This window comes from Prionailurus viverrinus, chromosome C1 (genome assembly GCF_022837055.1).
Source record: "Prionailurus viverrinus isolate Anna chromosome C1, UM_Priviv_1.0, whole genome shotgun sequence".
NCBI classification, from domain to species: Eukaryota; Metazoa; Chordata; class Mammalia; order Carnivora; family Felidae; genus Prionailurus; species Prionailurus viverrinus.
Window position 1 is genome coordinate 158,706,605 of NC_062568.1, and position 17,204 is coordinate 158,723,808.

At 41.8% G+C, this 17,204-nt stretch overlaps 1 protein-coding gene across 1 annotated transcript in view; it reads right to left on the reverse strand.

The window, feature by feature from the left end:
- Positions 1-925: 925 nt before the first annotated feature.
- The window catches only part of IL12RB2 (interleukin 12 receptor subunit beta 2), a 77,848-nt gene continuing 61,569 nt past the window's right edge, over positions 926-17,204 (reverse strand). Inside the window, exons 13-16 of the mRNA XM_047869312.1 lie at positions 12,326-12,463; positions 9,227-9,317; positions 6,671-6,770; positions 926-1,468 (exon numbers count right to left, since the gene is read on the reverse strand). Of these exons, the coding sequence (XP_047725268.1) occupies positions 926-1,468; positions 6,671-6,770; positions 9,227-9,317; positions 12,326-12,463 (872 nt within the window). The remainder of the gene's footprint in view (positions 1,469-6,670; positions 6,771-9,226; positions 9,318-12,325; positions 12,464-17,204) is intronic.

Below are 17,204 nucleotides of genomic sequence, written 5' to 3' on the forward strand. Positions count from 1 at the left end.
AGCCCTGGTAATACTGATGTTCACCATGATCTTTTACATCCTCTGTAAAACTGGGTTGATCTGTTTTGAAGACTCATTGTAATTCTTACTGGTGGATCCGTAATTTAGACCTGTGCCCTCCTATATGTGACTAATTACAATCAAAATTCACTTCTCAGTCATACTAGACATTCCAAAGTGGTCAATAGCCAATGTGGTTCATATAAACTGCAGCGAACAGTAAAGAAATGTAGAGAACATTTCTGCCTTAGGCCTATTGGATGCTTCTGATCTAGGTGTATGACTTGGTATGGAGTAGCAGCTTTATAAAGCTTGGATTCTTAGCCCTTGCTAGTAAGAGCCTTGGTTTCCATTCTATCATTTCCCTTTACTGGCCAACCTGGCAAAGAAAGTTGTGGGAACCCAGATTGGAGTCTCTAGGTACACACAGTGTACCATTGAATCTTGGATAACACAAGTTCGAACTGTGTGGGTCTACTTAGGTGGATTTTTTTCAATAAATACGGTACTATAAATCTTTTTCCTTACGATTTTCTTAACATTTTTTTTCTCTAGCTTCAAGAATACAGTATATAAAATACATCTACAAAATAAGTGTTTATGTTACCAGTAAGAGTGGTCAAAAAGCAAACAATGGTTAACTTTCTGAGGAGTCACAAGTTATGCAGATTTAAGCCTGTGCCCCTAACTCTCACATTGTTCAAGGGTTAACTGTAGTCCTAAGGCTCTGGAGAAGGCAAGACAGGCATCTGGGTTACAGTCAATTCTCAGTTCCCAAGACAAACCCTGGGCTTTTTGTTTGCCCTCTATTTGGAAACAGACCTGATAGCAGCACCCCAGAGGTGATGACCACTGGAGCACTGTGGGCTGGGGATGAGCGACACATTGGGGGCTGGGAGCACATGGACTTTCCAAGCTTCACCACTCACAGCATGAGGGAGCTGCACCCCATCTTTAACCGATCCAGAGTTAGCTGCTTATCACAGGAAAAGGTGAGTGGGTGAAGAGAACTTGAGGGGAAAATGGAAAGAGAGATGTGCTGAGGCTTTAGTTCTTCCAGAGGATCAGTTATAGGAGCTTCATGTGAAGGAAGATACTCTATGTTGGAGGGTAAGTATCCCTCATGGGTGGGAAGGTAGTCCACTGGGAGTACTGTCACAGGGCCAGCTAGGTGTCCCGGCTTTGAGTCAGGGCTCCTGCTCCCCAACATCTTGTACAGATCCACTAGTCCTGTCTCTGCTATGAGAGCTTTGGGAGGTGGTAGGCTTGAGGCACTATATCCTGTGTCTTCCTCAGAGGTATAGTGACCTTGGATTTCTTGTCTCTTGTCTGGCCAGTTGGGGTGATGAGGATGTCTGAAGACTGGGGTCACTTGATCTGGCAGGACTTCACTGATGACCAGAGGCTCAGGTTCTTCAGGAGTGGGCCAGTCTGTCAGGAGCCTGTCCAAGGGTAGCTGCATCTTCTCCTGAGAAAGGGGAGGAACAGGCTAATAATACAGCTCTGTTACAGAAGTATCCTTTGACAACTGACTTCAGGGTTCTGAAAGGCCTTGCAGCCTGCATTGCCTGATTGGTTCTAGGTGGGACATCATGGGACCTTGACTTTGTGGCAGGAGTGAAACAGTTAACATCGTCAGGGAGCAGACAGGAGCCATGGACTTCTCAACCCCCTGCCAATGAGTGGTTACCTACCAAACTTAACCTTCAACCAGACTACTTCTGAGGAGTCCAACTGCACTAGCTATTTCTTAGGATAGGGAGCATGGTGGGTGCAAAGGGAAGGCTGAGCTTGCCTCCGTCTAGGGGAGGAGGCAGGGAGGACTTTAAAAGTCACACTAGAGCTGAATCTTGAGAGAGAGACTTTCCAGGTAGGAAAGTGATGGGCAAGGAGGACTGGTCTATTCTGGAACATGCTAGTTCTCTCTTTTGACAGGTAAACGGAAGCTTTGGAAATACAAGGTCACATGATGAAGAGAATTTTAAGGGATGCTAATGAGTTTGAGCTTTGATACAACTAAACGGTTCAGGGTAATAATCTCCTCAGTTCTGCTCTTAAGAAAGACCCTCTGGAGTAACTTTTGGAAAAAATTTTCATCTTTTTTTCCCCTATAGCTAATTTTTTCTACTCTTATCTTGGTCAGCATCACTTCAGTTACCAGTTCTTCAATGTCCAGTCTCTTTCCTTTCCAAACTTACTATAGATTCCTGAGTCCTCCAGGTCCAACCACTCTTGTTAACATTTCTCTTTCTGGGCTTCATTGGGCTCTACCTACCCCCTCAAAACTATCTTTCACACTGCTTGATCTTTTTAAAGCAGAGTTCCAAAGCCTTTAACAGCTCAGACTTACATAGTGAAGCTTCCCAGCCTGTAGTTTGGCAGTCAGGTTCCTGCACCTTCCTCTACCTCCCCATATTTCCATTCAAAAACTTTCAGGCACACCGTCCTGGTCTTACTAAGCACATTACTAAGCCACCAACACACTTGGGCTTCCACTGCTAGCCTCCCACCCTCCTGTTTTCTGCACCTTTTTCTGCTTGATGCCTTCCTCTTTCATGAAGGCCTTCTTTGTACATGATGTTTTATACGGTCAATTTTTTTTTTTGTTTTGTTTTTTACATGTCCGTAAGCCATCTGCGAATAGAGATCTTTCATGCCTGAAGGGAAGAGTAAGATGACAGGGAAAACCCTGAGGACTACTCCCAACTCTGATATTCAATAGCCTGAGAAATCTCCATCAACCTCTCTGGCTTTTTGTTCCCTCATCTGTCAAATGCCAAGTTGTGCAAGAGTGGTTTTTGGTCTGGACTTGCTTCTGATGTCCCCTTCCTTTCCTTGAGCATGACAAGCATCCAAAAGTGAATGATGGTGAGGTCTCGGGACAGACTTCCACAAAGGACACTGACAAGCTAGAGGGTAAGTGCGTGTGTGGGGTTTTTTGGGGGGTGGGCGTGGGGGGAAGTGTTCTTTTCTGATGGTTACTCAAACTGGCCCTGACACAACAGTCTGGCTTGAAAGATGGCCGTCAGCTCTGGGAAGCACAGCTGCCATTTTCTCTGCTTTGGCTGCCAAAGCACGGTTACCCCAGATGTGGGAGGGACTATACGGGGTACAGAAATGGCTTATTTTTTTCCATAAGTGGGGCATTTACTCTGCCTTCTTGAAGGCTTTGGCCATATTGGTAGAGCCTGCTCCTCAGAGTGTGTACCAAGCAGGCTCTCTGGGTAACATGTCCTAGGGCAAGTCCTCGGGTATCTCAAGGGCATTGTTTAGCTTCTACAGGCTCAAAATGGAGAACATCCTAGTGGTCGCCTTTATGATTTGGCCTTTCCCTCCAGAGCTTAAAGACCTGTTTTTTAGCCACATCTTAAGAAGTGGTACAGGGATCTAAGGCCTGAGAATTTTGTTGGAGGTGAAAGACTGTTGTGCTTCTGATGTCTGCCTCAGCCTCTAACGGGAGAGAAGGATCTTTAGAAGCAGTCTGCCCACTTCAAGGGTCAAGTGACATGGGGTTCTGAGGCTGCCTCAAGGCCATCACCACAGATGCCATGTTTAAGCTAAATTTTATTTTCTAATTTACTGGGGTTTTTTTGTTTTTTTGTTTTGCAAAAGACATATATATGCACATCTTTTTGTAATGAAAGAGAGACTCTGTAATGCAAATTAAGTGGCCCTCTTATCTCCAAGTCACTACCCAAAGCCAACCAACATTATCAGTTTCCTATGTAGGCTTCCCAGAAATATCCTATACATTGCTGGAGTTGAGTGTATATAAAATTTCTCTCTTTATACAAATGAAACCCACTTCAGACAGCTGTTACAAATTTTTTTTTTTACCTTTAGGTGTCTTAGGGACTTTTAGACACATTATAGATCTCATTTTTTTTTTTTCAGTAGTTGCATAATATCCTGTTTTATGGATGTACCCACATGTTTAACCTGCTCCCCTGGTGGCAGGTTCCATTATGCCCAATTTTTTGGCTTCTATTTATAATGCTACAATGAACTTCAGGCCTATGTATGGCAATTTCTTTCATCTTTTTCCTTGTTACTGTCTCTAACCCTTTGTATGTCTTTCTCAGCATTTCTTCTAGGTTTTTATGGGCCCTTCATAGGCCTTGTCTGCCTCTGTAGCCCCTCATGCTCAAACAGGCAAACAGAGACCATGACGCCAAAGCTACAAGTTTGGGAGCCAGGTGTCCGGGACTGACCCAGAGCTGCTTCCCACTGTGCTATTTCAGGCTCTTAGGACTTGGGACTGTGGAATGTCAGCATTGGAAGACAGGGATCTTAAAGCTCAGCTGACTCAGCTCCTGGTACTTGAATCCCCTCTGACACTAGCATTGGTATCCTTATTGAGTGCATGACCGTAGATCATTGCAAGATTGCCACCAAGTGAGGGCCCAGTGTGTGAATACCTCTTCAGTTAGTCTGTTCAGCTCAGAGGTGTTGACTACTAGAAATACTCCGCTCACCCTATGCTTAAAGATCTTTTAGAGCCTATAATACAAAGGCAGATGGCACATTCTACTTGTATGTGAATCCAGGATCCACCATTTTAGCTGACTAGCGTTAGGCAAGTTACTTAGTCCTCAGTGCCTCAGTTTTCTCATCTGAAAAATGGGCATAACAATAGTACAGCCTCATAAAGCTGTTGTATGGATTAGATTTTAATGCTTGAGAAAGGTTTTTTTAAGTGCCTGGCATATAAAAGTTATATATATATATATTATATATATTATAGATATAACTCATTGTGCTTGGCTTTATTGCACTTTGCAGATACTGTGTTTTGTTTTGTTTTGTTTTGTTACAAAATGAAGGTTTGTGGCAATCCTGCTTCAAAAAAGTCTACTGGCATAATATTTCCAACAGCATTTGCTCACTTCGTGTTTCTGTCATATTTTGGTAATTCTTGCAACATTTCAAACTTCTTCATTATTTGTTTTGGTGATTTGTGTTGAGTGATTATGACTTGCTGAAAGCTCAGATGAGGATTAGCATTTTTTAGTAATAAAGTGTTTTTAAATTAAGGTATATACGTTATGTTTTTAGACCGCGCATTGCACACTTAATAGACTACAGTATAGTAAAAACATAACTTTACTAGGAAACCCAAAAAGTCATTTACCTTTATTGCAGTATTTGCTTTATTGTGGTTTGAAACCAAATCTGCAATAAATCTGGCATGTGCCTGTATACATAAACATGAATATATTATTTTTTTGAGAGACAGAGTGCATGTGTGCAAGTGGGGGAAGGGCAGAGGGAGAGAGAGAATCTCAGGGAGGCTCCATGCCCGGTGTGAGCCTGATACGGGGCTCGATCTCATGAATTTGAGTCATGACCTGAGCTGAAATCAAGAGTCAGTTACTTAACTGACTGAGCCACCCAGGTGCCCCTGAGTATATTATTTAATAATATAGTTATATACTATATTATATATAATTATGTATCCTGTATATAATATATATAAAATAAATATATAATCATATGTGCACATATTTAAAAGCTACTATTATTATTATTGTTCTTGTTAATGTAACTTAACAGAGACAAAATCCCTCAATAGTGAAAGGAGATGTCAAGTGTGAGTCTTTCCGGAAATAAAGTGAAGGATGTTTGCCTTGTATGATGCATGTGCTTTACATGGCATCTTACTCAATCCTCACAAACAGTATACATGGGAGATACTATCAATTCCTGTTTTACAGAGGATGAAACTTGGGCTCAGATCATCAGGCAGGTTGCCCAAGGGCCATCCACATGGTGAGTGGAGAGGTGGGTCTGCACCCAAACTTTATTTCAAAGGCACTAATTGCAGTGACCTCAATTCCCACGGAGACAGACACGGCTGAAACCTGCTCTTTCTCTGAGCAGTGGCTGGTACCACTACCTTCTGGCCTGAGGAAGGGTGTGGATGAGAGAATGCACTGCATAACTGAGGAGAATAATCCTGGAGGAGAATGTCTAGCAGGTGTGAGAAATAGAGTGTGGGGCTACAAGGTCCTGGGCAACGGGAAGAATACTGGCATCCTGCCTTTGTCCCATTGGCTCCCCTTAAATGCACAGTGTTGCTCCATGTCCAGATGCCTCCAACTCCCAGACCCCTCACCCAAGATGACCAGCTTGCCCCCCGTGAGCTGTTCTCACCACCTCGGGCTGTGCGGCAATGCCCTTCCCATCCTTTACACTCCATTCTCGCATCTGCCAGCAGAGCAACCTCTCCTTTGAAACCTTCTCCTTGCACAATGGAATGACTGGCTTCCTGCCAATGCCAAAATAGTCTGAGCTCTATTTATCTGTTCAATGCTCAGGACAGGAAATGTCACAGTAAAGCTTCAGTTCTCTTAAATTTGGATGAGTCAGGCTAGTGCTCAGCAAATGGCAAAAATACTTGCTTTTTTATGTCTTTTGAAGAATGGAGGTGAGGAGGTGAGGAGGGAACCTATGGCGTAGAGAGGAATGAAAAGCTATAGGTCTTTTAGTCTTTTGGGCATAAGCTTCAGAAAATTCCTGTGTATGGGAGTGTTGACTCAGTTGGTAACCTAGCACTAGGGGCTTCAGCTTATCCATAGGGACTAATAAGCACCTAGGTCTCCTGATAACTAATGGGAAACTTAGATCACTGGAATTCTATCAATTCACCACTAAGGCATTATAACCTTACCTCCACAGTAGGGTATTTCTTGGCCCAAGTACTATTGGCTGGGTCTGGAATTTCTTTACTACACCACTGAGGTCTGAGGGCTGAAAGGAGAACAAATACCCTATAGATAAAGAAAACAATGACATCTGGTTAAGCATGCACATACACAGTGGCATGGAAGCATCGGTTCTTAGTGCGGTGATTTCATGGTAGGAGTGTGCAAATGAATAAAATAAAAAAACACTGAAGGAGAAAGATGATGCATCATCCAAGGCTAGACTAGTTTTCTCTGAAGTTCAGATAGATGATAGAGTCATGATGCAACCATTTGGAGTTTGCTAAATAAATTATGGAACTTTTACTCAACAAATGTTTAGCTGTCACTGTCCAGCCATGTATTCATTCAACAAGCACCGACTGAACCCCTAATTATGTTGAGCACATGCCATATCCTGGGGATGAAAAAACAGACAAGAAGACATGGTTCCCACCTGTGGAGAACTTACTATTTAGTTTAAAATGTTTATAAAGAGTTTGTTATATGCTAACTAACTTGGATGTAAATCTAAAAAAATTTTTTTAAGGTTTGTAATAACGGGTAAAGTATTATGCTAAAAGGAAAACAAAAACAAAAACCACCACAACAAAGAACAAAACAGGAACAATAACAATGTTAAAAAAAAAAAACGCCTAGGAAAAAAATACCATATGGAAATATCCAAACTGTTAACAGTAGTTGTACTTGATGATCAGAAGAACTATGGGTCTTCTTTTTTCCTTTATCCTCTCTGGTTTTTTAAAAATACCTTAAAATGTGTTTATATTACTTTTATGACATGAAAGGAAAAAAGTCCTAAAAATGTTTCTAATAAATGCATGTGAGTTAAATGTTTTGATTATTTTTTAAAAATTCAAAGCAAATATGAAACATTTTTGAAGAATTGGCTTTAATAAGCTTTGATGTTTAATAAGAATGGAAAGCTTTCAGGATGTTTAGCCCTTTGAAGCAAGTGATGTGTCTGTGTGACTGGTTTCTCTCCGAACAACTGTGAGCAGAGGTACCTGTGACCCAGTACAGATCATGCAGATGAGGACAATGTCCAAGGGATGCCGAGCCACTAAAGCAGAAGACAACGGGGTCCCTAATGACTGTGGAGCATGGCTGCCAAACAACCTGGATGACTTACTTCAGGACTATTATGTGGGAGAGAAATAAACTATTTTTAAAGCCATATATCTGGGGGTGTTTGTTTTCTTTTAACAAAAAAAGCTTTCACCCTAACTGGTAATATTTCCCTGAAGAGGATGAATGTGATCCTACTTGATTCTATTTGAATTCAACTTTTTCAAAGTCTACCTAAAGAGAGCTCTGCTTTGAAGTATCTATCACATATGAGAGCTTCAATAAATGTAAAGCCTTTCAGATAAGTTCAATGGCTAGTAGAATGACTTTGAGCTAGTTTCATTTTGACCTCTTCTCTTACTTTACACAGCATTTGAAGAAAACTCTTTATCGAATAACTCTAAAAAATTCTCTTTACAAAATAATGCCTAAAGAAATTGTAGAAAATAAATAGAACTAAAATCCCATTATTCTATATCCTGGTAAACTACCATTCATTAATATTTTGGTGCATATCCTTGGGGTAGAGAGCGTTAATCACTACCCAATACTCCCTCATCCTCTTCCTTAGGAAAAGGACCCTGATTTACTGGGATGACAACAAGCCCAGCTGTAGGACCGCAATTTTAAATCTCCCTTGCTCCAGTTCTGGCCAATGTGTAATCAGAAGTATCATGTCTGACTTCTTCATGTAAAAGCTCCTGAAAAGGGAAATATGGGTACCTTGCTTCTTTCTCCCTATAGTTGTAGAATGCAGGCATGATGGCTATAGTTCCTGCAGTCATTGGACCATGAAGTGAGCTTGTGGAAGCCAAGTCCGGATAATGGCACAAAAAGATCAAAGGAGCCTAGATGCCTGGTGACTATAGAGCTACCACACCAGCCCTTAACCTGAATTTACTTCCTTAGCCTGGGCGAGAAAGTCCAGGGCTAGCTAGTTTAAGTCCTATTATTTGGCATATAGAACCAAATTTAATGCTAAATGGTCTCTGTCTTACATATAGGTATGCATGTGTACATGTACTTTTTAAAGTACATACTGCTTTGCAACCTTTTTAAACTGTAATATTGCAAATATATCATTTTCTGTCTTTAATGGATATAATATGCTATACAGCATGAGATATATTGTGATGTAAAACAACCCCATATCACTGGACATTTAGGTTATTTCATATTTTCCTTCAATGAACAATACTTCAGTGAATGTATTTGCCATTAAATATCTGCATATACTTAGACTAAATTTCCAGTTAGGAATTGATAGGTCATAGGTCTATTTTAAAACTTAAAAAATTTTTTTTAACATAATACTGTTGTCCAAGAAAGTTGAATAAATTTAGTCTGCTACCAGCAATGTATGAGAACGTCCGTTTCTTTGACGCATAGTGGCAACAGCTATTGTCATTTTAAAAAAATCACATTGCTGAAATTGGAAAATGTAACCAACTCACTTTTGCCGGAAGTAACGCGTTGAGAAAATGCCCACTATGACGACAGCAACGCAAATGCTTGGTGCCACAAACACACTCCAATTGGCTTTACCTGAAAAGTTAGCAAACCCTGTGACTAAGTTATCTTCAATGAACATCTTTTTTTTTTATAATTTTTTTTTTCAACGTTTTTATTTTATTTTTGGGACAGAGAGAGACAGAGCATGAACGGGGGAGGGGCAGAGAGAGAGGGAGACACAGAATCGGAAACAGGCTCCAGGCTCCGAGCCATCAGCCCAGAGCCTGACGCGGGGCTCGAACTCACGGACCGCAAGATCGTGACCTGGCTGAAGTCGGACGCTTAACCGACTGCGCCACCCAGGCGCCCCAATGAACATCTTAAAATACTCACTTGCATGAACCCTCTGGCACCTACCCACAGCTACTGGCTAGCTAGATGGGCTCAGCTAGCCCATCTAGCTTGTTTTTGTTCTTTCAGCTAGGGAGAAGGGCCCTAAGGGATCCAGTTTTATGGTTCTAAGGAAGGGGCTCCTTCCTCTAACAGGGGCAGAAAGAAAGGGAGTGTGGTGTTCCAAGCACTGGCTGTGAACTGGGAGCCCTGAATTCTAATCCTGACTTTCCACTGACTGATATGTGATCAATGGACTTCAGATTCCTGATCTACAAAAGGTGAATGAGGACATCTGCCCTGCAGGTTGTTGTGAAGATTAGAGATGGTGTATATAAAGCACATGGCAATGCATCTGAACATAGGAAGCCCTTGAGAAATGGTATTACTGATTTTAACAAACCACTGGATAAGCCTTCTAACTAGGGTCTTTGAAATTGTTTGGATTCCTTGCTATGAAGATGTATTTTGCTATGTGTTGGGATTCTTCATTAATTCATCCATTTATTATTAGTAGTATATTCTTTATTATTATAATTATAATTATTATTCATTCATTATTATTAACCATGTATCAGGCCCTTTTAGGTGCTGGGATACAAAGATGAGGAGGACATGAGCTCTGTTGTCTTAAATCATTAATCTAGTCCAGGAGATAGATGTGTAAACATGTAAATAAATCATGATGCCATGGGATATGCATTTTTACAAAAGGCATGTACAAGGCAGTGTAGCAGGGAACAGCATGGGAAATAATCCCAAGGGCAGCCCAGGATGTTGTCCCAAAAGGCATGATGTCAAAAGTTCAGGTTTGGAGGGTGGAGCCAGCAAAGCAGTCAAGTTAGGGAAGCAGACTAGACAGAACTATACAAAGGCATGGAACCTTCAGGCAACTCCAGGTAGTCTGGTCACGCTTTCAAGTATGAAAGATGAGCGTGCAGTAGAGGACGAAGCTAGATGAGTGAATAGGAGCAGATCATGCGGGGCTTGGTGACGAAGCAGTTTGAATTCTAGCTTGAAGGTCCCTGGGGAACCACTGATGGGCTGTGATGGAGGGGGGATGTCAACATGGAGCAAGGTATCTTGCAGAAAGATTCTTCTGGTAGAGTGCAGGACAGGTTCAGGAGGAGTGTGAGCAGGGAGGGACTAGCAGGAGTGTCACCAGGACTGAACAGGGTGTTGATGCAGGCAGTTTTGTTACCACCCCACGCAATCAGCACAATCTGACATTTCTTTAGCATCTGTTTTCCTTCCTGGGCAGATGGGGCAAGTATGGAGTACCACAGGTAGAAAGATGCTGAGTTGTTAACTGATTAATTGCTCACAAGTTAACTTTCGTGCTAGCGTGATGAGAAGATGAGAAGAGGGTTTGTCAACTTTCCCAGTGGAGAAGTACCGGGCATAGAACAACAAAGTCCTAAATGATCAACCTGATACTCCATGTTGCAAAGCAAGAACAGCTTGTTTCATGCTTGGAGCAAGATGCAGGCACGTGCTGCCAGAGAGAACAGCACAATTTAGCCAGTGGAGAGAAGCCCATGTTCGCTAGGTCACTCAAATTTAACTCAAGTAACTAAATCTGAGTTTGATTTGTAGTTCTGCCACTTGACACTTCCATGACTTTGGGTAATCTTTCTGTACATTCTGAACCTTGTAAAAAGGCATCCTAATCCCTTGTTCCTTTATTCATTTTGAATTGAGTGCCTGATACTATGTGACCAGGTACAACAGTGTAAAGCAGGCACCTTGCGTGGCTGAGGTCAGGAGTCAATGAGTAAAAGTACGTGTCATGAAGGGTGAAATGTGTCCTTTTACCCCAAAAATCCGTACACTGAAGTCCTAACCTCCAGGACCTCAGAAAGTGACCATATTATGAAACAGGATCATTGCAGATGTAATTAGTTAAGATGAGGTCAAACTGGTGTAAGTAGCCCTAATCCACCATGATCAGTGTCCTTAAAAATGAGGAAATTTGAACAAAGAGACACACACAAGGAAAACTCCATGTGAAGATGAAAGCAGAAATCTATAAGCCAAAGAACACCAAAGATTGCCACCAGACGAGAGGAGAAGCAGGGAACTGATTCTCTCATAGTCCTCAGAAGAAAACAAGCCCGCTGATACCTTGAACTCAAGACTTCCAGCTTCCAGAACTGTGAGAAAATAAACTTCTGTTGTTAAAGCCACACAGTTTGTGGCACTTTGTTACAAGAGCCCCAGCAAACCAATACAGTGTGCAAAGCACTGAACACAACGACTGGTGCATAGTAACTACCTGATAGGCAATAGCTGCCATTGTTATTGTTGAGATTATTCTCATTGGTCACTGAACAGATATTTAGTGAACAAGTACTATGTCCTCGGCACCGAACCAGACCTTGAAGATAAAGAGATACCAGTTCCTGCCTATTGGATTCAGTGTTTTGAAGAGGGGTCAAATGTAGTGCATTATGGAGGAATTATGGAGGTGCACTTGGGAAGGCTTCCTGGAGGAGGAACACTTTGGCTGAGTTTTGAAAAATAAGTAGATACTTTCTCTAAGCAGTGGTAGGGCAGTCCGGCTAAAGGAAACAGCAAGTGCAAAGATGGAACAGCAAGAAAGTAATTAATGAATTAAAGAAAATCTGATAATCTCCACGCCAAACACAGTGGGAGTATACACCTAGGTAGGAATCCAGGGTGGCTGTGCCATCTTTAAAGTTGTTTCCTACCTTGCAGATGAAATTCCCTCTTGTTTCCTGGGGGGCTTTCACCAGCAGCTGTCAGAGCTGTTATCCACAGGACATATGTTACTCCGGGCTGCAGGCTGTCTATTGAATGTGAATTTGGGGATACCCTATAGGGAATTTCTGAAGGGAGGATAAAGATAAAAGAAGAAAGGCACATGTTACAGGAACTATTTGAATGTGGGCTTTTACTTACTTTTGTTGTTGTTAATGTTTTAATTTGAAAGAGAAAAGCACATTGCTGTTTTAAAACTAATTTTTTGAAACTACTAATTCATTAGTACTTAATATTTTACTAGGCCCTAGACACTGTCATTTACGGAGGTCTCACTCTACAACATACCAAAATAATTTTCTGTGGCAAAATCTTTTGAAAGAACTTTCATCATTCTGCTTTTGAAATTACTCAGCTGTAGTAATTCCTTTTATTTCCTATGACTATACTGTTTCCAACATTTATTAGATATATTTGAGAACTCTTGGGGAGGAAATTAAATACACCAATTGTTTTCAGTGGAATTTTTAAGAAAGCTAAGTTAGGCAATTAATGAAATAGACATTTAACATTAATTTTGATTTTCTGCTTTTTTGGGGTAGGTTCTAGATACTGGTCTTAATGAGTTTAACATGATGATCTGCTTCAATCTGACATAAAATCTAAAATTGAGATCAGTGGCACGTACATTGGATTTATTTGGCAGTTTAACTAGGTTATCAGTCCCTTACACTCTCAACACCCCTGCAGAGTCTCAGCAGGGACGATTTTGGGTTTTTTGAGCAACACGCTGATGTTTTTCCCCTCCTGTAGTACATAGGCAATCTTCTTTTCCAGTGATCTGCTGGGTGTAAGGTTTGGACTGACTTCTCAAAAGCCAGGGCTGCGAGGCAGGAGGACTAGAAGATCAAGGGCAGAACTTTGGCAGGAGTAACCTGCTGGCTCCCTCAGCTGACATGCACCTGTGTGGGTGATCAAAGTGGAAACTTGAACCCAGCACTTTTGAGCCTCAACTTCAGTTACCAGCTCAAAAACCCCAGGGCAGGTCAGACAATGCTCCTGTTTGCTAAATTTATTTCCACAGTCACAAATATTTATTGAGCTTTTGCTCTGGATAAGTCACCAAGTATACAAAGGCACAGAATCTGCCTCAAAGAGTTCACCAGCTAGTGGAGAAAACAGAGAGAGCCCTTATACTCCCCCCACCCCTGATTACTATGGGTGACCAGCAAGGAGTCCTGTAATATCCATCCAAAGGGGCCTAAGCACATCACTTAACAGCTGTGACTATCAGAGCAATTTCTATATTCAACATCCTTTTTTTTAATTTAATTTTTTAAATGTTTATTTATTGAGAGACAGCATGAGAGGTGGGGGGGGGGGCAAAGAGAGGGAGACACAGAATTCGAAGCAGGCTCCAGGCTCTGAGCTATCAGCAGAGAACCCGATGTGGGGCTCAAACCCACAAACTGTGAGATCATGACCTGAGTGGAAGTCAGACACTTCACTGAACCACCTAGGTACCCCTATATTCAACATTCTGTTGAGAAAAAGTACCATGTGGAAAATTTCCAAGCCTACTCTAACCTGATGAATTCGCACAGACTTAAACTATGTGATTAAACTAAAAAAAACCTCTGTCTTTATTCCTATGGCAGAGGATTAAAAAATTAATTTTGGAGAGACCTTCTCTCATCTTGCTGCAGCAAAGCATCAGTGAGCATCAGAGTCAACCATCCGACCGTGTGAAGGCACCCTTAACTCAGAGTGAAATGAGACCTCAGAACAGAAGGGAAGGGTCTTGAACGGTTTGCTGGGCCAAAAAAGTTTATACACAAACACACACACACATATGTATACTTGGAGAATAAAAACAGAAACTCTATGGAGGGAGCAGTGAGGAGGGTGATGGCTCTCTCAGTTTGGCTAGCAAAACAGACCTAGTTGAGAAATGGGAGAAAGAAGTCATGCAGGAAATTCCGGTTCTGCTGCCTGGTCTGGGCTGTGATCACCAGCAGAGATAAAGGTGGGCATTCAATCCGTGGGGGGCTGAAACTTGAGGCTCAGGGTGGTTAAATGAGGCGGCACCAGTTTAGGAAGATGGGATAGTTGCCAATCATTTGAAAGGCTGCAGGTAAGAAAGTCAAGTGGTGCCAGACAAAACAGCCACATTGTTACTGGAAACTAGTTATTACCTAACAATCTACATTGGTGTAACAAAGAGTAGGGCAGTATTCACTCCTGTATGCCTGGTACGCGGAGACAATGGTGAGCAAATTGCCCTGGCCTCTGCCTTCATGATGCTCAGAGTCTGTTGACAAAAACAGCCAAGTAGTAACAAAACCCAACATGTGTGCCAGTAGAGAAATGTGCTATTGGTGCACATGGCAGCATCAACACATTTCCAGAGGAGTGGCTGTGAACCGGAACCACCTGAGAGAGGCACTAAAATGCGGATGCTCCGCCCCAGGTGTAGCCCTCTCCTCTGCTCAGGCAGGGCAGAGTGCTCCAACTGCATTCTGCGTGTGGCCACAGTGCTGCTGCCCAGTGGACAGCTCCCAGACACATAGGACAGGGCCCCCTTCCTCGTTGGCTCGCCATCCTCCTCTTCGGTTTGTAATGCCTCTCTCTCTGGTGTCTTTCTCCCTCCTCCTCAACCTACTGCCCTCTACCACTCTCTGGAGACTGCACCTGTGGCTTTGCCAATGATTTCTAGTTGCCAAATACAATAGGTAGTTGTCAGTCCTTGATTACAATGGTTACATCACTCTGTGTGCTTTTCCACCTCCCTTGGTAGATTGAGCTCTCTGAAGACAGACAGGTCTAATTCATCAATGAATGCTTACTGAATAAAAGGAAAACTGGTGTGAAATAGACTTTGAATCTGCACCTCCTCTCCTTAAAAATTTTTTTTTTTTTAAATTTTTATTTATTTTGAGAGAGAGAGAGAGCAGGAGTGCAAGTGGGGGTAGGGCAGAGAGAGAGAATCCAAATCAGGCTCCAGGCTGTCAATGCACCTCCTCTCCTTTTAATTTATTTTAAAATGCCCTTATAGGGGCGCCTGGGTGGCGCAGTCGGTTAAGCGTCCGACTTCAGCCAGGTCACGATCTCGCGGTCCGTGGGTTCGAGCCCCGCGTCAGGCTCTGGGCTGATGGCTCGGAGCCTGGAGCCTGTTTCTGATTCTGTGTCTCCCTCTCTCTCTGCCCCTCCCCCGTTCATGCTCTGTCTCTCTCTGTCCCAAAAATAAATAAACGTTGAAAAAAAAAAAAATTAAAAAAAAAAAAATAAAATGCCCTTATATAAACTTCAGATTCATCAGATTTGTGGTAAAATAAGATACGTAGTTTCTTCAACATGTACAAGAGCAGCTCTAAGAACCAACTGACCATGTTGATTGTAAACAGACATCTTGGTTTCAATTCTGCTAAAATTCAAAGTGGGGGGTGTCCAAATGGCCCAGGAAGCGGTCAATCAATTCGTCATGTTCTGGGGTGCATTTCAGAAATAACTGACCCTGACGGGCCCAAAGTGGTTCTGTTCAAAGATATGTGCTGTTCATCAGTGGTGGATTAATTGACAGATTGTGAGGCCTTATAATGGAATTCTATAGTGCTGTTCAAAAAGAATGAGGCAAATCCATATGGACTGATGCAGAAAGAGGTCCAGCCTGTATTATTAAGAGGTAAAAGCAAAGTGTAGATCAGAATGCAGATGATTACCCTAAATATATGCATTAATTTTTCTGTTTTGTTTTGTTTTTTTCTGGAAGAGCATGTAAAGAACTGCTAACAGCCTAAGTATGGAGGAAGGGATAATTTACATTTTTGTATCTTTCTGAACTATTTAGGTGCTTTTACTATGTGCAAGTTGCATTTACATAATAAAAATTAACTAGCATTAAAAGTCATAACTTTCAGAAAAGCAATACTGAAGATTTTCTAAGGTCAAGAGAAAGGACCAACATCTAAAGTTTTCCAGGTAAAAATCAATCTTGCAGGCAGCTCTCTGGCACCCACATCTCAGGTTACATTCTTTCTGGACCTAACAGCTCTCATGAAGGAATAAAAATATTGCTTCCTTATTTCTCTTTATTCTCAAGTTAGTTAAAAAATGTTGCTTCTTTATGATAAATGCTCCTGAAAGAAAGCCAGTTGCTTATGAAATAAAAAGAAGGTCAAGCCAGGAAAAAAACCCGTAACAACTCTGAGTAAATCAAAGATTAGAACATCATATCTGGCAAGTGACTTGGAGCTGCTACATAAATGAGAGATGAAATCATTTGAGATAATGTTCTAGCCAGAATTTAATTGCTTTAGATTTTTATAGTTATAGAATAATTATGGGTCATAAGAAGCTACATAACTGTATTGTATTTTACCCATTTTAAGGAGAAAATAATATGCTATGATAGTGTTTGCAAATGTGGGGGATTCAGAAGTTCTAACTCATCCCTTACACACCTCAAGGGTCTATATAATAGTACTGATGTGCTGTTACTGCTTTTTCTTTTTAAATTTTTTTAACACTGATACATTTTTGAGAGAGACAGAGCACGAGTGGGGGAGGAGCAGAGAGAGAGGGAGACACAGAATCTGAAGCTGGGTCCAGGCTCTGAGCTGTCAGCATAGAGCCCGACGTGGGGCTTGAACCCACAAACCATGAGATCATGACCTGAGCTGAAGTTGGACACTTAACAAACTGAGCCACCCAGGCACCCCAGCTGTTACTGCTTTTTGAAATATCTCCCCATGTGAGTAGCTCCTTGAGAGCCTAGTCCATTACCTTCATTTCTTCAATTTGCTTGGCACATAACATATAGTCAGTAACTCTGTGTACGTGTGTGTTTAGATATGTTCCATTTTTTTTCAC